The sequence below is a fragment of the Mastomys coucha genome, unplaced genomic scaffold (genome assembly GCF_008632895.1).
Source record: "Mastomys coucha isolate ucsf_1 unplaced genomic scaffold, UCSF_Mcou_1 pScaffold5, whole genome shotgun sequence".
Taxonomy (NCBI): domain Eukaryota; kingdom Metazoa; phylum Chordata; class Mammalia; order Rodentia; family Muridae; genus Mastomys; species Mastomys coucha.
The window spans coordinates 28,097,973-28,124,029 of NW_022196911.1; the positions used below are offsets into that span (position 1 = coordinate 28,097,973).

Below are 26,057 nucleotides of genomic sequence, written 5' to 3' on the forward strand. Positions count from 1 at the left end.
CGTCCCCGACAGGATTTCTCTGTGTATCCCTGGCTGCCCTGGAACTCACTCTGTAGACAAGGCTAGCTTCAAATTCACAGATCCTTTCACCTCTGCCTCCTGCATGCTATAATTAAAGTCATGCACTACTCCCACCCAGCTGATTAATTTTAAAGAGACAGTATTCTCATTTTCTTAGCCTCTCGCACTCATCTCCCAATTATAGTAGCTGTTTCTGTTTCTATATGCACATGTATATGGAGGTCAGAGGTCAGTGTTGGTTGTGCTTTCAGATGCTTGCCACGTAGGTTTTTGAGCCTGTCTCTCTCTCTCTCATTTGGCCTGGAGCTTGATTAGCTAGGCTGATGGTCAGGAGCCCCAAGAATTGGGCTGTCTCTTCTCCTCAGCTTTGGAGTGACAGCTATATACTCTCAAACGCAGGCCCCTGTCCTTGAAGGACAAGCAGTTAATTGACTAAGGTAACTCCCCAGCTACCTTCTACCACCTTTTTGTGAAAGTTGTATGTGCATGGTTGTGTGCGTGCCAACTACGTGGCAAGCATCTGAAAGCACAACCAACACTGACCTCTGACCTCCATTTCCTTAAGTTAGAGTTGCCATGCACTGCCCACATAATACTCATGCACACAAAATCAGTCAATACAGATGGTGATACAGAATTTAAATCAAGAGCCGATAAAGCATGCCTGCCCCATGGCAGCCAGGCTTGCAGCCTTTCACTTCCAGATTGTTCTCTAAGAAGCAGGATTTTGATCACTCCTGCTTTCTAAGTCTGCTGTCTGTAAAAGTGTGAGCATCGAGGACCTGCTATTGGGGTATGTGTTTATTTGGGGAAGTAGGGCCTGATTAACTTCTGAAGTTGTTACTGCTTAGAGCTGGCAGAGGCTTGTTTAGATGGTGTTCAGGTTTGAGTTCCCAAGGATGCCAGCAGCATCCATTTCCCTTCTTGCTTTTAGTTTAGTTTACTTTTGATTTGATTTTGATTGTTTTCTTGTTTTTCCCCTGAGACAGTGTCACTGTAGCCCAGGCCGTCTGGAAACATACTACTATATCATCCAGGTTGTTTTCTGACACACTGTAGCCCAGGCCAGTCTGCAAAGTGTGGCCGTCTGCCTTCTGAGTGCTGGGACTACAGGCTTGAGCTGCATTCCCAATTCCCCTTCCCTGTTAAGCACTAATTCATAGTTTACAGAGCCAGGAATCATGTTAGACAGAGAAAGCTTGGGACAGTTTTGCAGTAGATCTACAAAAGATTTTCCGATACCAAGCGATTTCAGTACTGTGGGAGACAGGGAGGTAGTGTTTGAGGACAGCATTTGCAGTGTAGGAGTTAGCCACATCTCTCCCTTTAGTAAACTGAGAAACCATACAGCATTGTTTACACAAGTCACTTCCCATACCAGATTATTTGATTTTTGTCATTTCTTACAATGTTTACTGACCTCTACAACAAATATTTTTGAATAAATAAAGAGCTTAAAATGAAAAAAGCTAGTTGTCCTTGAGCCATCTTCCTGAAGTATTTCTCTCTTCCTAGGAAAAACAAGACTATCATATGGGAAGAACGTTTTCCCCATATGTTCTGTTGTTCTATATAAAACACGATCAATTTTGTACTCTCTTACATGAAAACTTGGTGTGCGAGAACGCAGTAGAATCCTTGCGGTCATTTCCAAAGGTTGTTGACGTTTTCTGGGTTGTGAAGTAGAAGGCCCTGGAAGGGATGAGGCTTGCACCTGTGCCTGCAGTGCTGCTACATCAACCCATTTTCTGTTGTTGGGACAAGATACCATTGCTGGTCCTTTCCAAGGGGAGAGGCTTATGGAGACAACAGCTTTGGAAGCTGATAGTCCAGGATCTTTTGGTTTCTTTTTCTTTTTTTTTTTTTAAGATTTATTTATTCTTATTTTATGCATATGAGTACACACTGTAGCTGTAGAGATAGTTGTGAGCCTTCATATGGTTGTTGAATTGATTTTTAGTACCTCTGCTCACTCTGGTCAACCCCACTTGCTCTGATCGGCCCTGCTCCCTCCTTATTATAAGTAAGTACACTGTAGCTGTCTTCAGAGGCACCAGAAGAGGGCGTGAGATCTCATTATGGGTGGTTGCTGGGATTTGAACTCAGGACCTTCAGAAGAGCAGTTGGTGCTCTTAACTGCTGAGCCATCTCACTAGCCCGACCTTTTGGTTTCTGATGAGGATCTTGTGACATTACAGATGTGCTCATAATGGCAGGAGTGCATTCAGAAGAGATCATGTGGAGACTAGGATAGCATCCTCTCTTGGGGACAGAGACCCCATGAGCTACATTATTCTCAGTGCGACAGTGTTCCATGACCTAACCACCTAGGCCCCACTTAAAGGTCTACTGCCTCACAGTGCTGTCGTTGTGGTTAGCAAGTCTTCAGCACAGAGACTCTGAAGATACAAACCCATGGAACCATAGCCAGTGGGAAGGAAGGACAGAGAGTGCTGAGGACCCAGACTGACGACTGTCTATCTCCATCTGCTTGTCAGTTTTCACTGAAGGTCAGGGGTCAGTAAGGATGGAAAGGCCAGTGTTTTATCCTCAGGACATAGGATCCCGAAGCTTGGATGCTCCATTTCCAGGTGTATGTGGTTAACTGAAAGATTAAAATAAAAAGAATTGCATCTTATTCTACTTTATATGTATTAAAATGGGACCATAACTTTTAATCTTGAGTTAGTGCTTTTATTCACTTAAAGCTTTTTAAATTACTTCAATGTATTGGATTTTTTTCTTTTTTAAAGAATATTTATCTGGGTCATGCATAAGCTCCTGCTGGATGGTCCTATGTGGCAAACATGACACTTTTCCTATGGGTACTCCATAACTTTTGGAGTTTAGTTGCAGGCAGCTTTATGTGCTATTATGCTTAGTATGGTCTGATCTGATGCATGGATGCCTTTGTGTTCCTAGGTAGTATATTTGTTTCTTCCCCTTAATATAGTATTTTCTTTGTAAATTGATGAGTCGGTGATACAGGTGCTTTTCAGACTCTGAATCCATGTGGTACAGTTGCACCCAGAGGTTGTGTATGTCAGTTACCCAGTTACACCCCATTAGGACTGAAACAGGAATAACAGGTTGATACAATTTGAAGTAACCAAGGGGATGTGCTAGTTTGGAGAGTTTAATATTAAACAGAGAATAATAGGTAGTATAAATTAGAAAAGGAAACAGGGATTTTGGAGTCAGAATTCTAGTTCTATCCCCTCCCCCCCTTTAAAGGCGGGATTTTACATATGACAGACTGGCCTGGAACTTGCTATGTAGTAGAGAAGGGCCCTCATTCTGCTTCTACCTCACTAGTGCAGTTCATGGTTGCAAGGGGGCGGGGACACAGGCACAGGCAAGAGACATTTTCTTAAGTGGTGTAGCCACTGACCATTTAGTTATACATGTTCCTGTAAATAACCCACCACCCAAACTCCTATAGCAACTTTAATTAAGCTCCGTGTGCTACTCACAAAGCAAAAAGGACAGTTGGGGAATAGGTTATCCAGAGTACTTTGCCAGCATGTTTAAGGCTTGGGTTCACAGTTGTAAAATGAACAAATGTAATAGAGAAAAAGAAGGGAAAGAAAAAGTAATTATGCTTTATCCATCTACTGGTGATGCCCATGATGGCTTTGTGAGCTTAGGGGTTTGAGTGTCATATCCTGGATCATCACTCAAGTAATAGAATATTTAAGAACCGAGAGAGCAGTGTGTAAGAATGTGTTGGGCTCTGGCCTTGAGTTCCAACTCTATCAAGTTTTTATCATTATTGGCCTTGTTTGCATCTCTAAAATTCAGCAAATAGTAAGTTTCCTTTCCTTATTTCTTTTCTCTTCTCCCATTTCTTCTTGTCATTTCTTTCCTATTGTATATTTCAGCTTGAAAATACTCTGGAGTAATATCAGTGATACGTAAATATGCAGTTCTAAAGTATAGTTGCTAAGAATTAAGTATCAACTGTCAATAGTCACATGACACATGGTCATTGTCCAGCTCTGTCTTTAACAAAGTGTTGATCTGTTTGAAAGATTCTTGTTATACATGAAGGTATGAGTCGGGCTGGAGAGATGGCTCAGTGTTTAAGAGCACCGACTGCTCTTCTGAAGGTCCTGAGTTGAGTTCAAATCCCAGCAACCACATGGTGGCTCACAACCATCTGTAACGAGACCTGATGCCCTTTTCTGGAGTGTCTGAAGACAGCTACAGTGTACTTACATATAATAAATAAATAAATCTTAAAAAAAAAAGGTATGAGTCAGTATTATATTTTTTTAAAGGTAGGGAAAATGCATTTGAATTGTGAATTTATTAACTTTATCATTTGTGTGTATGTATGCGTGTGCGCATGTGGGCACACGTGCCAGCATGAATGGGCCATGATACAACTTGTAGTCAGAACATAGTTTTGGGGAGTAGGTTCTCTCCTTCCATTGTGTTCTCTGGGAGATTGAACTCAGGTTATTAGAAGCCTAGGTTCTAAGTTTTCTGAATTTGGAAAAGCTTTGTGGTCATCTGCTGTTACAGATATTATTGTTTCTTGACAGGTGACAGGTCAAGCAATTAGACACAATAGCATGGTTCTTAATTTTGATTAATTATAATGCTTGCTCTGTTTATCTTGAGATGAGTGCAGTCTTAAGAGAAATTTGAGCCGGGCAGTTGTGGTGCATGCCTTTAATCCCAGCACTTGGGAGGCTGAGGAAGGTGGATTTCTGAGTTCAAGGCCAGCCTGGTCTACAAAGTGAGTTCCAGGACAGCCAGGGCTACACAGAGAAACCCTGTCTCGAAAAGCAAAAACAGAACAAAACAAAACAAAAACAAAGCCCAAACAACAACAACAAAACAGAGAGAGATAGAGAGAGGAGGGAGAGAGAAACTTGGGTCCTGCTGGCTCATTCACTGAGGCTTAGAGTGCTGATGTTGGCTGGAGATTTTTAGTGGAGCGCTTGCTACTGCCCAGTTTCCACCCTGAAATGGATCTTTCCTTTTACTCCTGTGTCTAGTATTCCCTATTCCATCAATATGACTCCATTTGTTTTCCATCTCATGAGAGGGCATAGTGGAAGTCCTATGGGGAAGAAAAGACTTGGACTATGAGTGTTGTTAGGTGGCTCCTCATGACTCCTTTGCTAACATAGTTGAGCACTTCCTACCATTGTCGCACCAGTGGTTTGATTGTATATAGTATGTGTGTGCCCATGGATGTCTGTACACTCATGTGGAGGCCATGCCCTTCCGTGCTCTCTACCTTAGCTTTTAAGATCCTCTGTAATCAGACCCTGGAGCTAGTGATGAGCTAGACGGATCGGCCAAGGAGAACTCCAAGGATCCTTCTGCTGCCTCCCCAAATGCTAGAGTTTTCAAGTGTGCACCACTCACCACACACAGCTTTTTTACGTACTAGGGATCTGAACCCAGGCCTCTATACTTGTGCACAGGCACTTCCCCTATTGAGCCCTCTTTCCTGCCCCTGATTATTGAATTTTGTGATTTCTTGCTTAACAGAATTAAATGGTCCAATATTCATATTTATTGAATTTTTAAAAAGTTTACAGTAACCTACTGAAGGAAGCTGTGGCTTTGTACTATTTACTTCTACCTGATATCATTCTGTTCTTTGTGAGTGAACTGTCATCTGCTGTGTTTACTACGTGTTCTAGAAAACAGGTTTTTTCTTTGAAGCTGGCTGTAGATTGATAGTGTGCTCCATTTCCTACTTGTTGAAATAAGAATCCATGACCCATTTTTAAAAAAAGATTTATTATTTTATATTGTGTGTGTGTGTGTGTTGATGTGGGGGTATGTGCACAAGAGTGCTGGTGCCCATGGAGGCCATAATGTCAGGTCCCTCAGAACTACCTCTTGTGGGTGCTGGGAACCAAACCCAGGTCCTCTGGAAGAGCAGCAAATAAGCTGCTGCGCTGCCTCTGGCCCTACTTTTCAGGGTAAGTATCCAGCTGACTTTTGCCCCTGCAGAGGTTGTGCAATTCTTAGCTCTGCATATGCTTTTTATTCTTCTTGAAATCAATCTTAGCTGCCCTCTACTCATCATTTTAGGGTTCCCTCCTCCTTTGGATAGGTTGTCTATGTGTGTTTATACATTGTCCAGATATCTTCCTCTGTTTAGGGGAAAGTCTTGGTTTTTTATTTTATTTTTTTCTGTGCAGATAATATTTTTATTAAATGAGATGGGGTTGAGGACAATTTCAGCTTGGTCATCTCAGGCATCCTGATGTGAGTTAGATGAAGGGAATGGGTGATTTGGTGAGAAGAGGTTTAAAGAAAAGTGCCTACGAGGGGAATTACAGGGAATCAGTAATAATGCAGTTACTTTTTAAGATTTATTTATTTATTTTATGTATATGAGTACACACTGTAGTTGTACAGATAGTTGTGTACCTTCATCTGGTTGTTGGGAATTGACTTTAGGACCTCTGTTCCCTTTGGCCCAAAGTACACTGTAGCTGTCTTCTGACACACCAGAAGAGGGCACCAGTTCTCATTATGGGTGATTGTGAGCCACTATGTGGTTGCTGGGATTTGAACTCAGGACCTTCGGAAGAGCAGTCAGTGCTCTTACCCGCTCAGCCATCTCACCAGCCCAATAATGCAGATTTCTAAGTCAAGAAAAATCGGAGAGATGACAGCATACCTCCATGTGTTGCTTTAAAAGAATTGCCTCAAGCCAGGCAGTGGCACATGCATCCCAGCACTTGGGAGGCAGAGGCAGGAGGATTCTGAGTTTGAGTCCAGCCTGGTCTATAGAGTGAGTTCCAGGACAGTCAGGGCTATACAGAGAAACCCTGTCTTGAAAAACAAAACAAAACAACAACAAAATGCCTCTCTGAGAGGGAATCAGGGCAGGAGATTCAGAACAATCCTGTCTAGAAATAGACCAATGATTGCCTTTGTGAGCACTCTGCAAGCTGGCCAATGAGAAGACAGGTTGGCAACAATTACTTTTTTGATTTGATTTGTGATTCCTATGGTAATAGAAAGAGAGTCTAGGACTCTCTTACTCTCTTACTCAGGTTTTGAAAATGTCAAAAAATTATTCTTGCCTTTTACTGACTTCAAGTGCTTCCCAGCTGGTGATGAATGTGGCAGAATCAGTAAGCACTTTGGGTTCCTTGGCCAGTATTATTAGAGTTGAAGAGGTATCTATCCTGATTTATATTTGCCTTTAATACTAGAACCTAGTATGAATAATTTCATGTTTTCTATAATCTTAAATTTAGAATTCTGGACATTAGAAGTAGCTAAATATGAAATTGTGACAAGTGTATATTGGAGATTTTATGGCCTCTGGGATGATCTTTGTGAGAGTTTGTGGGGCTTGAAGCTGAGGTTATAAGAAGAAAGGCTTGCTTGCCAACCATTGCTGGCAGTTGGTGACTAAATAGGTCAGTACATATTTGTTCATTTTGGTAAATACTCTATTCGGGGTAAATTCTCAGACCTATTTTAACAGTAAATAAGGATATTTAAGGTAAGAATACACAAGAAGGAAGAGAAGAGCAGTCACATTGTGAACAGTTTTTATTATTCTTTAAAAAAATAACAACTTAGCTGGGCAGTGGTGGCACATGCCTTTAATCCTGGCACTTGGGAGGCAGAGGCAGGCGGATTTCTGAGTTTGAGGCCAGCCTGGTCTACAAAGTGAGTCCCAGGACAGCCAGGGATATACAGAGAAACCCTGTCTCGAAAAACTAAAACAACAACAACAAAAACACAACTTGGGTTTCCAACCAAGTCTTGAAATTTAAATTTAAAGCAGCTCGAATCTGTTCTTTTAGGCTTAGGGCAGCTCGTGTGGACTTCCTTATTACAAAGTACATGGATTTCCTACAGTAGCCTTTTCTGTTGAGTAAAAACTCTTTGCATCAGTGTGTCTGGCTAGTTATCCACAGGATAACTGATTGTGGGAAGGAGCACCCCTAACGTTAGCCTTCCAGCTCCCACTGTCTTATGGGATAGAGCACTCCCAATGTTAGCTTTCTAACTTCCAATGTCTTAGCCCCTCATCTTGATCTGGAAGATTGCAGGCCTGCTGAGCTGAGAGGGGTAAGTTCTGCTTTATAGCGCAGGTGGGAGGTGCCTGGAGCTGCTGGCTCTGCAGTCCTGTTCTGAGGCAGATTGTCAGCTGTGGAGCTGCCGTTCTAATTTAGGATTACTAGGATCAGCCCCAGCTCAGACCTGGCAGAGTGAGGTTTTTAGACAAGAAGTTGCATCTCTTTAAATCCATTTTCCTATTCTGAGTATTGGAAAAGTAATGTGCATAATGATGGAAGTGCTGTTGAGCTGTGGTTGGTGAGGCGGACACATCTCAGGGACTACTGATGTCATTTCACAGCATCTGTTGTGGGTGTAGGAGATAAGTGCCTGGAATTAGGCCTTTAAAGGTTTGTTTGGTTGGTTGGTTGGATTGTTGTTGTTGTTTTGTTTTTTGCTTTCTAAATAGAGTTGGACATGCTGGCAGTCACTGGGAAGGCCCAGGTTAGAGCATCATGAGGTTGAGGCTAATCTAGGCAGTATAATGAGAATTTGTCTCAACAAAAAATCAAAACCCCCAAAACAATAAGAAAAAGCAGGGCAAGGAAGATGGTCAGTAGGTAAAGGTGTTTGCTACTTGGCCCAGTGATCCAGATTCTGTCCTGGGAACCCTTTCAACCACATGGAGGACAAAAGGAGAGAACTGACTGTTGTAACCCATCAACCCATCCCTGGACATCTACACCTGTACCATGGCATGGGGGTTTTGTTCTCAGCCCCCCCCAAATAAATAAAACTTATAATAATAAAAGAAGCCCAAACAAGCAAACAAAACTCTTCTCTGGGATATGCAGATTTATGTCAGACTTTAAAAATGATGTGAATCAGATTTAGGTGTATAGTTCAGTAGCAGGATGCTTTCCTGGAACTCATGAGTAAGTTTTTCAAAGGAACGCAACTGTTTACTGAATAAATGAAAATTGATTGCAAGTGAGCTTTGATAATTTGGTATTAGTCAGGAGCTGCTGCTGTGATCCTGTCTGGCTTAGGATCTGAGTGATTTTGTGATTCAGCCAATTAAACAGTCCAGAAAGAAACATCAATCTGTGGGTAGCGATTCTACTCATGAATCACTTACCTGGCGTGTGCAAAGGTCCTGGGTTCAGTTCCAGGACCACCAAAAGAAGAAAACAACAACAAAATCACCTAGAGAGTCCTAAACTGAACCATTGAAGATATTTGGGATTTTATTTAACTTAAATAATCATGTAATGAACATGTGATGTGGGTCACACAGTCTGATAGAACTACTATTCCAATTAGTATGTGTAACAATTAATGTCTGTAATGGGGTCTCCGGGTAGAGAGCTCAATTGTGGTAGAATGACTCACATGCCTGTGGATCTTAGATAGCTGGTGTTCAAATAAGAGAGTGTGTGCTCCTCAGGACTTTATTGTGAGAGTTTACTGTGACAGTTGTCATAATAGGAACAGGTTAGAGGAGGTCAAGAATGGCAGCTACTTTCACTGTACTTTCACGTGTTCTCATGTCCTTCTGCAGTTGCTTCTCTTTGTTGCAAAATGGTTGGACAACAGAGTCTGTCCTGGAGCAATAGACGCTTCCCCACTGTATCACCTAGGCAAGCCTTTAATAAGTACTCAGGTTGGAATGTGTGGTGGCTTTCATTGCTTAAGAGAGCTATGCTGCTACTTAAGCCATTTGAGCTCCTTGATTTTATGTCCTGGATTCACATGCCTTTTCTAAATAAATTCTAAATAAATTCTGTACATTATGAGTTGAGCTGTAGCTAGTAAGTAGGAAATGCTGGGTAAGAACCCCAGGTCTATCTGATTTCAGGCAAAGCTTTCTTTGTTTATGATACACTTGTAGTGATTGTACTACAAGGTTACTGCTAGTGTAAGCCAAGGAGTGGGGGGCATGGGGGTGGGACACAAACATGGCTTGGGCCTAAAATCTGTGGAGTAGTTCAGTAGAACTCAAGCACCTATCTTCAGGGTTTGTTTATTTATTTATCTATCTGTGTTTGATTATTAGGTTTTGCCTCTGTAAATTAATTGATCTTAGAATAAAAATATTTATTAAATGCCAGTATGATGGTTACTATATATTAGCTATTGTATGTGCTCAATTTTACACTACCCTCCCCCCCCTTCTTTCTTTCTTTCTTTCTTTCTTTCTTTCTTTCTTTCTTTTCTTTTCTTTTCTTTTCTTTTCTTTTCTTTTCTTTTCTTTTCTTTTCTTTTCTTTTCTTTTCTTTTCTTTTCTTTTCTTTTCTTTTCTTTCTTTCTTTCTTTCTTTCTTTCTTTCTTTCTTTCTTTCTTTCTTTCTTTCTGAGGCAGGGTTTCTCTGTATATAGCACTGGCTGTCCTGGAACTCACTCTGTAGACCAGGCCGGCCTCAAATTCAGGAATCCTCCTACCTCTGCCTCCCAGGTGCTTGGATTAAAGGTGTGTGCCACCACTGCCCAGCACATTACATTCTTTTTCTTTTTAAAAAAAAATTTTTTTTAAAAGATTTTATTTATTATATGTAAGTGCACTGTAGCTGTCTTCAGACACCCCAGAAGAGGGCATCAGATCTCATTGCAGATGGTTGTAAGCCACCATGTGGTTGCTGGGATTTGAACTCAGGACCTTCAGAAGAGCAGTCAGTGCTCTTAACCACTGAGCCATCTCTCCAGCCCACATTACATTTTCTTAATTCCTTTGAAAGTCTTTTTTTTTTTTAATGGTAGAATGGAGTTGATGAATTAATCTTTTAATTCTTTTTGTTTTGTTTTGTTTTTCTGAGACAGGGTTTCTTTGTATAGCACTGGCTGTCCTGGAATTCTCTATGTAGAGCAGGCTGGCCTTGAACTCACAGAGGTCCACCTGTCTCTGCCTCCTGAGTGCTGAGATTAAAAGTGTTTGTCACCACTGGCTGGCAAGCTTTTTAATTCTTAGTCTTGTCACCAAGTTTGTATATAAAGTCCAAAATGAAAGTCACAGGTCACAAAACTCAAGTTTTTTTCTCTGAGAATGCGGAGATGTTGATGACCATGAAAACGAGGTGTGTTTCAAGCAGTTTTAATTGCCAGTGTCTATCACTGATCTGTCTTTTCCTTTGCCTCATTCTCTTAAGACTCCTGCAGTTTTACTATGGAGAAGTGTAAAATTGTATTCACATAGTGAATGTTAAGCCACCAAAGTTTTTCAGTAGAGGAGGCATCCCAGTCTTATGGAAAGGATGTGGGATTTGGTAGCCAACAAACTGACTCCTCCCTACTGTGCTGTTTGTCCTTGTGCAAATTATTCAACAACTGAGTCTCCCTCCCCTTTTTATGGTGTGGTATGGGGGATAGGGGATCCATTCAGAAGGCCTGCTTTTGTAGTTTCTTAAGCAGTTGAGACTGTGAGATAGAGCAGAACTCCGTAAGTCTTGTGGAATTGCCGCTCTCACCGGTGGTCTTGCCTCATACTCAGACTCCCAGTTCCCTCTTGTGGGTTTTCATTTAAGCATTCTCTCCCTCTTGATTCTGTTTACTGTATCCTGTGAAATGAGTGGTTGGCAGTGCAGAATCCCTGTCCATAAGACAGAAGGGGCCTGCTCTCCAGGATCAGGACCCTTAGGACCATCCCTGCCCTCTAAACTGCATGGGTGCACCCCTGCCTCAACTAACACTCAAGCTGCCTGTGTGAAGGAGTGACTTGTTGCGGCCTCTAACTGCTTCTTCTCTTCCTTCCTTTTTGTCATCCTGCAGTGTTCTGTGCCAAGGTCTTTGTGGCTAGGCTGCGCCAACCTGGTAGAGAGCATGTGCGCACTGAGTTGCCTGCAGAGCATGCCCAGTGTCAGATGTCTCCAGGTGCCTCTCTTCTTTCTTGTTGTAAATGTGTTTTTACGTATGCCATGAACATTTGTTGAAACTTGCAGTAGTGTGTTTAATCCAATGTTAAGTCTGCTAAATGTTCTGTGTAACCCTCTGCTTTCCTCCAGCCTGGACACCCCATGGAGGAGGAGTACTAGGAGGACCCTTCTAAGGTCTTGAAGGGCCCTTTCTTGCTCCCCTTTCTTCTCCTGCCCTTTAATTCTCCCCTCTCTCCCTCCTCCACTTGTGATTCCCATGTTTAATTGTTAAACCTTTGAAAAACAAAACAAAATACTCTGATATTTCCCATTTGGCTGCCTTTAACAGTTTTGAGTTAAGAGGGTTTCATAATTAAAACAATTTTCTGTTTTGAAACATCTTTTGGTTTACCTTTCTCCTCCATTAAAAAAAGAGAGAGAGAGAGAGGAGAGCGAGTGGAGGGACTCCACTTAACCCTGTCCGTGTACCTCACACACTGAGGTTTTGAAGGCCACAGCTTTATGCTGCCGGGAACCATCAGTGTGAGCCAACTCCAAAAAAAATGGCCAGATCTGATATCTGTCCTCAGGGCCCACCCAGTTTTCCAGGCCAAGGCCAGCAGAGAATTCCACAGATAAAAGTAATATTGGGTGGGGGTTTTGGATGGATGGGGTGGGGGGTTGCTTAGAATAAAACTTTTAGCGGGAGTGCAGTTGTGTCTCATCCTGATAAAACCAAAGGCCACAGCTGTCATGGCTTTACATGGGAAGCTTCATTTAGAGAACGTGTTTAATTCAATGTGTCAGTAGCAGTATCAGCTTTTATTACTGCATAGTTCATACAGGTTGGTATAAACTTTCTTTTAAAAGCAGTATTAAATTCCTGGAGTCCTGATGATACTGCACAGATATTAGGAAATGAGTCAGAGGGATATTAATGACATGGTTGATTTTACTGTTCTTTCTCAAGGCTTGCTGTTCGTGTGTACAGTTTTTAAATGGTGCTAGGGGTTGGGAAGAAAGTTTCTTTTATATTGATGTTGAGCCATCATTTGCTTATTGGCCAGCCTCTGAGTAGCACTGGTATGATTATTGTTTGAAATTGCTATTTTTAGACAGTTGTGCTGGCACCTCATTAACAGTTAGATGGAGTTTAGATTCGGCACACCACCGTGTTCTTAGGTCTATGGAAGAAGATAGGTTACAAGTCTGGGATACAGAATTGAGTGCTTCTTCTTTCAGGCTTCTTGCCTTGAAAGGGCAATGTTGCAGTGATCTCTCTCCTTGGTGCCACAGAATGGCCATTTGCATTATAAAAGTGTCTCTTCTAGGGTTCTTGAGGGTTGCCCTTGGTTTGTAGTGGGCTGACCCAGTTTTAGCCAGAACTGGCAGTACAAGTAGGCAAAGAATTATAGTTATAAGTCTAAGTTATTAACCTGAGGTTCTTTTTGCTACATTCACTTAAAATTATCGGGCACTATAAGGCAGTAGGCAGAGCGCACCAGGTAGTGTGTTGGTATTGTACTGTGGGTTCGCTGGAGGTTCAGGTTCCTCCTAAAAATGGGGAAACACCTTCAAAGTTCTTTGGAATCACCTTCCTCTGAGAAAAAAAAACCTATGAAACCTTGCCTTCATCTGACTTTGTTCCAATGCATAGGAGCAATATTGCCTTTAGATGCATGCAGAGAATTTTGATTATTCAGCTTTTTCCTTTGACAAGCCTATAATTGAAGGCACGTAGCTTAGTGAGATGAATCAAAGGCTGCTTGAAGTTATTTAGCAAATTGGTATTTTGTTCCGTGTGAAAATGAACCTGGAAGATTTCCTTTCTTTCCACTTACTTGTTTTATATAAGTATTATTGTTGGTTGCTTATTTTAAACAAAAACATGTGTGTGGAGTTTTAGCTCTTATTTTTAAAATATAATATTAATTATTTTTTAAATATAATTATTGTTCTGACTTCTGGTGCTGGGGATCGAACCCAGGGCCTAGTGTTTTCTAGGTAACTGCCTTGTCACTGAGCTGCAGCTTTGGCCTTTCCTTTCCCTTCTCTTGTCTGTGTGGGGACGACTTCAGGGCTGCAGTCTCCAGACAGTGCTGAAGCACCTGTTGACATGCGCAACATTTGTTTTATTACAAAGATGCCTCTCCTTGACCCTGCGTGCCTCAGCAGAGTAATTTAAAAAGACTGGAAGAGGATAGAGCCATGGTTGCCTTTGCTTGGGCTGGAGAGGTCTGTGGCTGGTGGTAAATTGACCCTGTCATAACCTCTGGTTTGAATCTGTTGTCCTATGTGGTTGGCTGTGTACATTTTGAAAAAGCAGGAGTGAAGGTAGTGATTGTATTTAGGCTTAATTTAGGTCCTGTAGGATTTGCCAGCAGAGAAGAGGACTAGCAGTCTTTTACCAGCTGTATTTGAAGATTCATATCCATTATGACAACCTGTGGGATGCAGGAGTTGCTGTCACCATTTTGCTCATGTGGCAAGTGAGGGAGATGATGTAGCTCCCAGGCTGAGATGGTGTGTGCTGACTGGCTTAGGTTTATAAGACTGGAGAGTGTCCCGGTGTGGTAGGGCACACCTTTAATGCCAACATTGGGAGGCAGAGGCAGGCAGATTTCTGAGGCCAGCCTGGTCTACAGAGTGAGTTCCAGGACAGCCAGGGCCACACAGAAATCCTGTCTCAAAAAACCAAAAACCAAACCAAATCAAAAACAGAAAACCCCAAAAAACAAAAAAAAAAAACCCAAAAACAAAAAAACCCAAAAACAAAACAAAAATAAAACAACAACAACAACAAAAAAACTGGAGAGTGCTGGAGCAGGTGTTTGAGATCCATGGCCGTCTTGGTGCAGACTCTCTTCCCCCATACTGGTTCTTTTAAATTTCCCTCTACCTGGCTTTTTAGCATTATTTCATTTGTAGAAATTGCACTAGTGATAAATAATGTATGGTTTCTTTAGTCATTATTAATTTGAACCTAAAATAAGAAAAACATGCCAAGTTCAAGTAGTCTCTTTGCCAAAAGGAATACTCCTGAATCTTAGAGCTAGGAAGCCTGAGGGGATTTCCCAGAATGTTCTGCCATGAGTGTGTCCCTGGTGTGCAGTGCAGGGGCCTTTCTCAAGTGTGCAGATGAGAGGCACAGCTTGTTTCCTGCTGTCAAGGAACTTGGTGTAGTAAGCAGAACCACAGATTAAAATCCAGACTGAACTGCAAGTGAAGTGTGTGTGTGTGTGTATGTGTGTGTGTGTGTGTGTGTGTACATACATGCCTGTGTGTGTGTACATACATGCCTGTGTGTGCGTGCATGCATGCAACAAAGCTCTGAAGTTAGCTAAACCTACATACACTCTTAGAATCATGTTAGCCAGCTTAAACTTGGTCCATTCTTCATGTTGTAGAACAGTTGGCTTGAAAAGTCTGCATGTCTCAGAATCTAGCTGAGCTGAGCCAGTATCCAGATTTGGTTCTTAGATCAGATAATCCAAGGACCCTGATTTACCAGGACTCTGGCCTAGTTTAACACTGATGGCATACTTTTTATTTTCTACCTTCTGTGTGTTGTGACCTACGATTCTTGGTTTGGTTTTGGTCCTGAGGATTGAACTGCAGGCTCAACGTGTGCAGGCAGGCAATCTCCCAGTCATGCCCCTGCCCTTGTTAGGGTCCTCTACAGAAATTTCCTGGGCTGTTTCTTTTTGTATGAAGCTATAGAGTTGGATTGACTTGTTTGAGGCTATATATTTATTTAATAGAAAATTGGATTATAGACCTAGGTCTGTAGAGCTGCCCCAGACTGTAGTATCTCCTGCTCTTTTTAACTTGGCAACAGTCATTTTAGAATTGAAACAATTTTCCCTTATTTTTAATGTCAAAACTGAAAAGCCACAAATGGAGCACAGAGGCTCAGTGCAGTGACTGAAGAGTGACAGTGTTCCTTAGGGGTAGGGATGCTTGTTGGGCACACCAGGGAGGGTCAGGTGGCTGTTCTCATTGACTTCCTCCTAGCCACTTCCTGTTTTGTTGGGTTGTAAAGAACTCAGCAATGAGTCCGAGGGCTGGGAATGCTCTATCACTACAGCTGTAGCTACTGACAGGGTGGCGATGTAGTGGGTGAGGTGGCTTGTCTCCAAGCTGGTAAACCCAAATTCATTTTCCGGTACTTGAGCTAGGAGTCTGTTTACGTTTTAAGGCAGGCAGGTAGTTTTGACCAACTAGAGGATAATACCAGATGCCTCATGCTAGTGGTCTACTTCTTAGGGGGTGGAAATCCATTTCTTTCTTTGCTTGCAATGAGTTCTCTATAGAAGAAGGGGCCATTTTGTTTGTAGTTCTAGGGCAAGTTAAAGAGAGACTAGAAGACCAGGCATGTGATTCGGCCTTTGATTAGGGCATGTGCTTCTGGTCTAACAGTGGACTCTCCTGACCACCTGTTCTTTTTTCTTCTAAACACAGAGGGTTTGTTACTTCTAATGATTATTTTATTGCACTCCAGGTCTAAAAAATATGATGCTTAGGATGACCTTTGGGATTTCTCAGTGTTAGAGCCTTTAATGTTTTATGAACATTAAAAACCATACCTTTCCCTTCTGTAGGAAAATTTGCAAAATACAGTGACCAGAGTGGAGATACAGCTTAGTGGTAGAAACCAGGCCTTGTAAGCCTAGTACGCACAGAGCACTAGGTTCAGTTCCTAAGTAGATCAGGGCAAAACAGATGCCTCCCTTCCTGTCTACCAGTTTCCACCTGGAGGCTTCACATCACCTGCCGCTGGGCAGCGCTGATGATAATGACTGTCCTGTCCTGTCCTGTCCTGTCCTGTGAGCTCCAGTTTGGTTTGGAGGCAGCAGAGGCATAAAAGAGGCTGGGCTTTGTGTTCCTTGAACTCTCCCTTACCCAGAATAACTCTGGGTTGATCCTTTCTCCCGAGGATTTTATTTGCAAACTTTATTTGAAAGCTGGGGTGGAGCTTTGTATGCATTTGCAGACATGAGAAGCACTCAACTTAATCTTGAGCAGTCTTCAGACCTCCAGCTTTGCCGGTTTTCAGGGCATTTTAAAACAGATGTAACTGAAAAAAAAAAAAGCAAGTTTGACAAATCACTGATTTCTGTCAGCATTTTAAAGATTTAAAACTTTAGTTAAAATGAAAAGGAACAGTTGGTACTGAGGGCTATAAAAAGGCCCATAATATTATGTTTTGTTTATAATCCCAGTACTTGGGAGGCTCTAAGAAGTATAGAAATCTTAGGAAAGTGTGGAAAATCTTGTTTTCCCCCACTGGTGTGAAGTTTGAAACAAGGGCCCTGCCAGTACTTAGCTTGAGCTTCATGCCTGCCCCTGCTCAGGGAAGGGTCCCATAGGGAGTTTGAGGCTAGCCTGGACTACCTAGACTTTAACTCAGAAAACTAGAAATAGGTCTGGCAAGGTGGCTCTGAGGGTCAGAATGCTTGTTGTTAAGCTTGATGACCTGAGTTCAATCCCCAAGGACCCACTTTGTTTTGGAAGGAGAGAACTTACTTCTGCAAGTTGTCCTTTGATATCTACATGTCTCTTTGCTCAAAAAAATATGTAAGTGTTAAAAAATTTCCTTTGACTCCCAAGTTTTACTTGAGGACTTGCCATTTGACACATACTGGTTCCTAATTTTCCTTCAGGTGAATTGCAGATGGCCACACTATGCATGCACATTGTTAATGCAGACCACACTATGTACGCTCTTCAGCTAGCTCAGTGCTGCCTCTTCATGTCTCCGTGAGGTAATGAGCCAGGAACACACTGCATCTCTTCTCTAGAGCAATGTGTGTGGCAGAGAAGGCTTTCCAGTCTAACCTTAGAGCAAGGAAATAGGTAAATAGATCTTGGACTACATTAAAATGTTTTTTCTTTTTTGAATAAAAATTATACCTTACACTACAGCTATTTGTTGTGTTGTTGTAAAAACTCTCATTTATTTTTCTTCTTGGTTCATAGTTGTTTATTTTGTTTATGAAGTAACATCTTTTCTCTGAAATTTAGATAGTAGTAGGTAAGTATAAAGAAAAAGTAACAATGTAGCTATAACATCAATGTAGCTATAACATGAATGTAACTGTAACATCAGTGTAGCTATAACATCAGCTTTTTTTTATTCACTCTGATATTTTTGCTTTGACATTTTTGTGATATATACATATACAATATTTTATAAAGGCTCATGCTTCATATTGCATTATCAATTATAAACTTTTAAGTATTGTCAATTGAACAGTATGGTACATATTAGTGAGTGTAAGTGACTCTGTATAATTTTGTTTGTTTTTTTTGAGACAGGGTCTCACTCAGTATATAGCCCAAGTTGGCTTTGAACTCTTGATCCTTTTAGCTCAGCACTCTTGAGTGCTAGGATTACAGGGATGACCAACCAGATCTCCATTTTAAATAACTGTTTGCTTTATTATCTAGGTTATAATAAGTTGATCAGTTTTTTTTTTTATTGTGGACACTGCTGTCATTAAACTTTGATATGCATTCATGACTAAGTCCAAGGATACAAATTTTCACTAGGAAAATTTGGGTTTCCCAGAAAACCCGAATTTATATGAGAATTTTTCATATAAATATGATAAAAATTTATCATATTTATCTGCTCTGTAGCACCAGGGTTCCCTGTTGCTCTCACCAAGCACATTTCCCCTGAAAACCTTAGCCTTTACTCAGAGGCTTTCTATTGATTGAATGAAGCTCCCTTATACCCTGGGGGTTAGGATTTACTGGAAGCTTATTGGTGTTTGTGTTAATCATATCTGAAAAAGTACTTTCTAGCACATCTGGGTTAGTGTTTGAGCAGACAGATGCCCACCATAGCCTAGGCAAGAAGATACATGAAACTCGAAATCACAAAACTAGACCTGGGGTAGGGGATGCTGGTGTTGGAGTTAGAGATTAAGTGCAGACAGAGACAGTTGTGATAGAATGAAAATAGAAAAGGGGAATGTAATGTTAGTAGGCATGTTGTTGATTTGGCCAAACTGGCATCATCTATAGCACCGATACCTGATTGAGTGGAGTCTGGCTGGCTGCTCACAGCACAGGCATGACATTTCGAGAAGAGTCGTAGACAATCTAGATCATTAAGGGAAGATCCATGCAGTATGTGTCGAATAGCAATGTAGAAGTGTAAGCTGAACAAAACATTTCCACCCTACCTTGCTTCTTCTTTTTTGGTGGTGGGGGGGGGGGGTTTCTGAGACAGGGTTTCTCTGTGTAGCCCTGGCTGTCCTGGAACTCACTCTGTAGACCAGGCTGGCCTCAGAAATCTGCCTGCCTCTGCCTTCCAAGTGCTGGGATTAAAGGTGTGTGCCACCACTGGCCAGCCCTACCTTGCTTCTTGGTCATGATACTTGTGCAGGAATAGAAACCCTGACGAAGACAATGTGGGGACTCAACAGCCAATGAACGTGTATCTGCTTACACTTGTTCCTGAGCTGTCCACTTACATCCTCCTCTGTACAACTCTGTAAACCAGGCATCGTTAGACCCATTTCACATGTGAGGAAACTGCCTGAGAGGAGGAAAGGAAGGCGGCAGGACTGAAAGAAAGCTAGTCGCTGATCTTAGGGACTCTCTGGTTCATAAAGTACAGGCATTCATTGCAATACTTGTTTGTATTTTAGGGTGTAAACTGCTTTTCAAAGTCTTATGTTGGTCATCAGGAGAAATGCCATTATGTCACTGGTAGCTCTCAGGTCCAGGTGTCTGTTGAGAGGACTTTCTGAGTGGACACTCTGATGTCCTGCTGGCCACTCACTGCTCGCTCCTTTGGGGTTTGATTTTTTTTTTCTTCAGAGCACTTAGCACTGGCTGAAATTAGATTGTAGGTTTGTTTTTTCTGTCTCTTGCCACACCCACCCCACCCCAATCCATGTTCTGAGAAAAAACAGGTCATGTTTTCCTGTACAGTGCCTGGTAAACACACTTGTTTTTAGATTGGCAGGTAGTGGGTACTCAGTAATTATTCACTGACTGAAGAGTGGGCACAGCCAGCTGCAGTGAGAGGGAAAGGCTCTGGCTCTGTGGTCTGGTTTTCACTGGATTGCATAAGCAGGGCCACTTTGGACTTGGTTTTCTGAGTTTTGTGAATTTAAGTGTTTCCGTGAGTTGGCAAGTAACTGATTTTAGAAGTTGATTTTGCTTTTAAGCCAGCTAGCTGTAATTTTGCTTTGCTTTAAAAAGTAATCTTTTAGCTGGGCAGGGGTGGCATGTGCCTTTAATTCCAGCACTTGGAGGCAGAGGCAGGTAGATCTCTTGAGTTCAAGGCCAGCCTGGCCTACAGAGTTAGTCCCAGGACAGCCAGGGCTACACAGAGACACCCATTCTTGAAAACAAAACAAACAAAACAAAAAGCAAATCTTTTCTGATTATATAGTTAATAACAGAGAATTGGGGTAAAAGCAGAAAGTGAGCGATAACCCTCACTCACAGAGGTGCCCCTGCCTCTGAGTGTTGGTGTTATCATCACTCCTGTCCTATTCAGGATGTTTATATTAGCTTTTTCCTAAAGCTCCCGATAATGTGATTTAAAAGCATCCTGCAGTTGGTACTAATCAAGGTATTACAGTGTGCACTATCACCTTTGTCCTTGCCTCCATTTCAACTGTACAGGACTAGGTGGGCATAGCTCATCATGTGGTTCTTACTGTGAGCACGTCTCACTAAACACTCACTAAGGTGGCATGCTATTATTTTGAGAAATTTGGAAAGCCTGTTGCCCTGTGGCACCAAAGTTGGCAGACATTATGACACATGGCAGTTCTTCACTCTGAGCAACTTGAGCATATGTTTGAGTCAGCTGAAATCATGGCTTATGAAAGAACATCTCCTGGATACACTTGGCCATGAGAAAGAGCCCCAGAGACGTTTCCAAGCATGTAGCTGTGCTAGCTTGAGGCAGCCCAGGCCTTCTGACTGAGCTACCTGGACACTGTGTTTAGAATTATGTGTTGAGATGATTCAGTTACAATGGTGTCTTTCACAAATAGTTGTATACTCATGCATCTCATACTACCCCTGAGATCCCTGTAGCCCATCACGCTATGCCCAGCTAATGCAAAGAACAAGATGGCAGTCCTAGACAGATTACATATGTGTAAGCACCAATTATCTATATAAGGAAGCTTCCTATCCCTTGAGAGCATCAGGTGTGCTTTACTAAGATACTTGTTAGTTGCTTAATTTGAAATAAAGAGCAAAACAAAAATTAAAATCTCTCATCTTTATTTACTTAAGTATTTTGTTTAATGTATAAGTGTATAATGTATAATGTATAAGTATAATATAATAATATATTATAATATATATATAATATATATATAATAATAATATAATATATATAATATATATATATAATATATATAATAATATAATAATATATAATATAAGTATAAGTATAATATAAGTATAATGTATAAGTGTATAATGTATAATGTTTAATGTATAAGTCTGCATGTACACCTGTGTAGTAGGAGAGGGTATCAGATCCTATTACAGATGGTCGTGAGTCACCACGTGGTTGTTGGGAAATGAACTCAGGACCTCTAGAAGAGCAGCTGGTGTTCTTAACCACTGAGCCATCTCTCTGGTCCAATATCTCTCATCTTTAAAACACAGGAATGGAAAAGTTAAGAGTTACAGTGCCGTAACTGTCTACCTGTCTGTGCAGACAGGTAGGAAAGAATCATTAATAGTCCTAGAAGGATCAGGACTGCCTTCCTCACTGTCATGGATGGCCTGGGAGACAAGTGAACCTATTGTCCTCAGGCAGCACTAGCTTCAGCTCTGCCTTTTTCTTTAGTGTGCGCATGTGCATGTGTGTACATATGCACACACATGCCTGTGTGCATGTGGAATTAGTTCTCTCCTTTCACCTTACATGGGTCTAAGGATTGAACTCTGTGTATCATGCTTGCAGAGCAAGTGCCGTTACCTGCTGAGCCATCTTGCTGGCCCCCAGTACTATAGGATCATCTGACAATAATAGTTTAAAGGGGGGAGGTGTTCAGGGATAACCAGTTACTCTCAGATTGGATTTGAGGCTGGCACTACAGGAATTCACACAACCTCCGGTAAACCTGCTGAGAAGCCCATGACTGAGGAGGTCATGAGGCTGAGTGGGGAAAGCCACTGCTGTGGTTTTGCTAACTGGAAATGATGCGCCTTCAAAATAGCTTTGTTTCTGCCCATGGATTAGCTCTGTCATCAGAGTCAGTCACAGACGTGTAGTTTTTCAGTGGGCGTTGGTAATTGCAGAGTCTCATAACTGATCAAAATGCTGAGAATGACTGACTCTTGAAAAGTTGGGCTCCAAATGAGACATCTGGTTCACCCACCCCTTCCAGGGCCCAGGGAGAGTCATGGACAAGGGGCTGAGGAAGAAACTAAGAGATGGCAGAAGCAGTGAATTGTGGAACATTGTCTTCTGGCCAGGGCATGGGCACTGCTGTCCTGAACCCTCACAGCTTTGATGGTCAGCACGAGATCTACATAGCATTGGTCCTTTAGCATTCTGTTAGAGGGAGCCCGAGGAGGGATCATGAGGCCCCATTCCTCCCAGCAGGTACAAGTGGAGAGCAAGAGACATTTTCTTCAGTGTAGTCACTGGTAAAGTGTCCATGTATGTGCAGACAGCCCTAATTAATCTCAGTGGGTGCCAAAAACAAAATGAAAGAAAAAGATGTGATAGAGCCCAGAACTAGTTGAGATGAGGAAGAGGATAGTGGGGCAAGGAAGGACTCAGGTGGGAAAGAAACCAAACAAACCTGTAGAAAGGATTGAAGTGTGAGCACTCACATATATGGTTATGCTGGGGAACACTAAGTTTATGTTGGGTGTCTTCTCCACTTCATCGAGACAGTGTCTCTTGTGAATCTGACTAGTCTAGTTAGCTATCTTGCCCAGGGATTTTCTATCTCTCCTTCCCAAAAGCTGGGACTGAGGTGGCCTTTTACATGTGCTCCAGTAAAGCACTTTATGTAGTGAGCTATCTCCCTAGTCCCAGGATTTAATGTTTTAGAAACAAAAATAATTTTTTTCATACCAATAATAAAAAGAAAAAAGCTTAGGGCAGTGGTAGCTTGCCAATCATGTGCAAGGCCTGACTTTATCCACAGGATTGCAAAAACAAACAAGTAAATAAAATAAATAAGTAAATAGATAAAGCTGACTCAGTTTAAGCTGAAAGGGGGAGGGTGTTTTAGATATTTCATCATGTCCATTCTCAGCTGGATGATCACATAATTTGAAGTGCTGGATATTAATGTGAGCAAGCCATTGTCAGGTTTCTTTTTCTTCATTTGAACTGTTCCCAGGCTTATAGAGAAGTTGCAGGTACATTACAAAAAAAATTCTGAAAGCTTGAAAGAAACGCTGGCTGCTGTCTTGTTCTACTGCCTTCATGCAGGGAGAGTGTCCCAGAAGTCTGGTGGGACTCAGCAGTGAGGTAACACTGACACATGGTTGGCATCAGTCCTCAGGCCCTACCTAGGCATCACTAAAGCTCTTTACAACTTCCTCTGTGGCAGGCTATGCATTTAGGAGTGGTGTGCTAACTTCAGCTGTGTGAGTTAGGTGCTGTTTCACTCAGAGCAGGTCTCCATGTGCATCTGTGGCAGGGTCAGCAGGAGGGTGTGCTCTGTGCTCATAGCAGCTTCTAGGCTCCTCAACAGTGATCACTTGGTTTAAGTAGAGCCCTGTAGGCGTCCTTCATAATAAAGCTCTTTATCCCTTTGTAACTCCACGGTCTGTAGAGAGGTTCATTTACTGTGTCAGTAGCTGGCTTTCCTGTTTTACTCTGTAGGCTGTAGTCTGTTAGTCATTATTTTGATGGTCAGGTTGCTCAGTTTGCCTAGTGGGTGCTTCAGGGTCAGCTCATGTATTCCTGTACAAGTGTGAGTGTTTAGTGTTGCTGGGATATCATTGCTTCTTGGGCCCAGCCAGTATGCTCGGAGATGTCATTTGTCTCTCTCCAAAACCTCCACCCTCCATGGATGGAAGTCCCTGTGGGTTCAAACCCTCAGCTCCAGTGGTGTCCCATTCCTCCACTTAGCCTTCAGTGAGGTCTCCGTGCCTCAGCCTCCCAAGTGGGCAGCTACTGCTATGGTCACCTCGTTAGCTGTGCAGTTGCCTGAGTCGTATTTTCCAAATGTGTATGAGGACTGAGTTTTAGCATACGCTTTCTTCTCTATAGAATATCTGTGGTAATAACCCAGTAGGAAAACAATTGTTGTCTTAATTTACATCTTTTTAGGAAACAGAATTTTTGTCTCATTTTTTTTTTAAGAGCCTGAAACATGAATGTACAAAGCATTTAAAATAAGGACAAAGGCACATCAAATAGATACATGAGCTGACCCTGGAGCACCCACTAGGCAAACTGAAGAGTAAATCCCAGCAATCAAGACACAAAGACAGTCAGAAATGAGCCGGGCGGTGGTGGCGCACGCCTATAATCCCAGCACTTGGGAGGCAGAGGCAGGCGGATTTCTGAGTTCGAGGCCAGCCTGGTCTACAGAGTGAGTTCCAGGACAGCCAAGGCTACACAGAGAAACCCTGTCTTGAAAAAACAAAAAAAAACAAAAAAAAACAAAAAAAAAAAAGAAAAACCAGAAATGTTTTAAAAATGCAAACATGAATATATTTATTATTATTTATATATTCATATATAATATTAATTTTATCTTAATATTAATGTTTGTCAGTTAATATTAAGCCAGGCATAGTGGTATATGCTTTACTTTACTCTCAGCACTTGAGAAGCAAAGACAGTAGGGTCTTTTTGAGATGAGGCCATCCTGGTTTATGTAGTGAGTTCTAGGTCAGCCAGGGAAAACAAGAAAACAACAGTTTTTGAGTGGAAGTAGTGAGGCTTGATCCCAGGGCTTCTTGCTTGCTAAGCAGGTGCTATAGTGCTGATCTGTGTCCATTGCCTCCAAGTTGTCCACAGTGTTCTTAGAACTCATCGTAGCCCAGGCTGCTCTCGGCAGTCTTCCTTCATTAGCCTCAGTATGAGACACCACACCCAGCTAGGCAACCCTTTTTTGTTTATTGAGACGGGTTTCCCTGTAGTGTCTTAGAATTCACTCTGTAGTCTGGGGTGGTCTTGGACTCAGAGATCCATCTGCCTCCCTCTGCTGGTATTAAAGAGATTCGTCACCTCACAGTTTATAATTCCCTTTCTAATACTGAGAAGTATGACTCAGTCAAAGCAATAAATCCATCATGACTAGAGACAAAGAAACACAGAGAATCCTAGAATGAAAATATCTTGGGCTACAGTTCAGCAGCAGGATACATGCCTGGTATTCAGTAAGGAGCTGGATTCAGTCCCAGCCACTAAGGTGGAGAAAAAGGATCCTGAGAATATTCTCCACACACGTGCTCAGGACAAGACAGCTCAGGGGACAAGATAAAGCAAGCATGACTGAGGGAGTGGTGGGCCTGAGACGGAGGCATCAAACTTTACAGTGGGTTTTGCTTTGTAACTTTGTTGTTGGAAAACATGCATAGGTCAGTGCACCTCCAAAAATAACACAAAAGCCTTTTTATGGGGTAAGACAAATAGGTGCTCAAGCTCATGTGGAAAATAAACATGTCCGGGTACTCAGGAAGGGAAGTGCTCTAAGGCAGATGTGGATGCTTCAGCCTTTGCAGGCCTCAGAACCCAGAGAAGTCCCCAGAGAACCAGTCCATAGACACTCAGTTCCTGAATGCCAGGCTCTGTAGCTTTGGTTTTTGAAGAATTAACTTTATAGGAATTATTCCTGGTTTTAGGATGTTTTAAATTACAAACTACCATTTTCTAATCTTTCAGGTCTATGCAGCTTCTCTATTTGTGATTTAGCATATGGTTAGCTTTTGTCAATTGTATGCACATTTGAAAAGCAGGTTACTCTTTAGTAAGCAGTGTAAAGGGAAGCTGGCTGCTGGGCTGAAAGTGGAGGCTCTGCATCCCGCAGGTCTCGACTCCGGGGAATGGCTGGAGGCGCCGTCCACAGTGGGTTTTTTGTTTGTTTGTTTGTTTTTTAAAGAGACTTTTTTAAAATTGTCTTTTAGTTAAGCACAGATATGCGACCATAAAAGCATGGCCCAGCTGGGCTGTGGTGGCCTATGCCTTTAATCCCAGTACTTGGGAGGCAGAGGCAGGCAGATTTCTGAG

At 42.0% G+C, this 26,057-nt stretch overlaps 1 protein-coding gene across 8 annotated transcripts in view; it reads left to right on the top strand.

Annotated features, from left to right (window-relative positions):
* Positions 1-26,057, top strand: part of Fbxw11 (F-box and WD repeat domain containing 11) — a 99,437-nt gene that overhangs the window by 23,670 nt on the left and 49,710 nt on the right. For 4 of the 8 annotated variants that reach the window (XM_031354422.1, XM_031354421.1, XM_031354426.1 and 1 more), the window contains one exon: positions 11,778-11,879. The exons of the other annotated variants lie outside the window; for them this stretch is intronic. In XM_031354422.1, the coding sequence (XP_031210282.1) occupies positions 11,778-11,879 (102 nt within the window). The remainder of the gene's footprint in view (positions 1-11,777; positions 11,880-26,057) is intronic. 8 annotated transcript variants of the gene reach the window in all.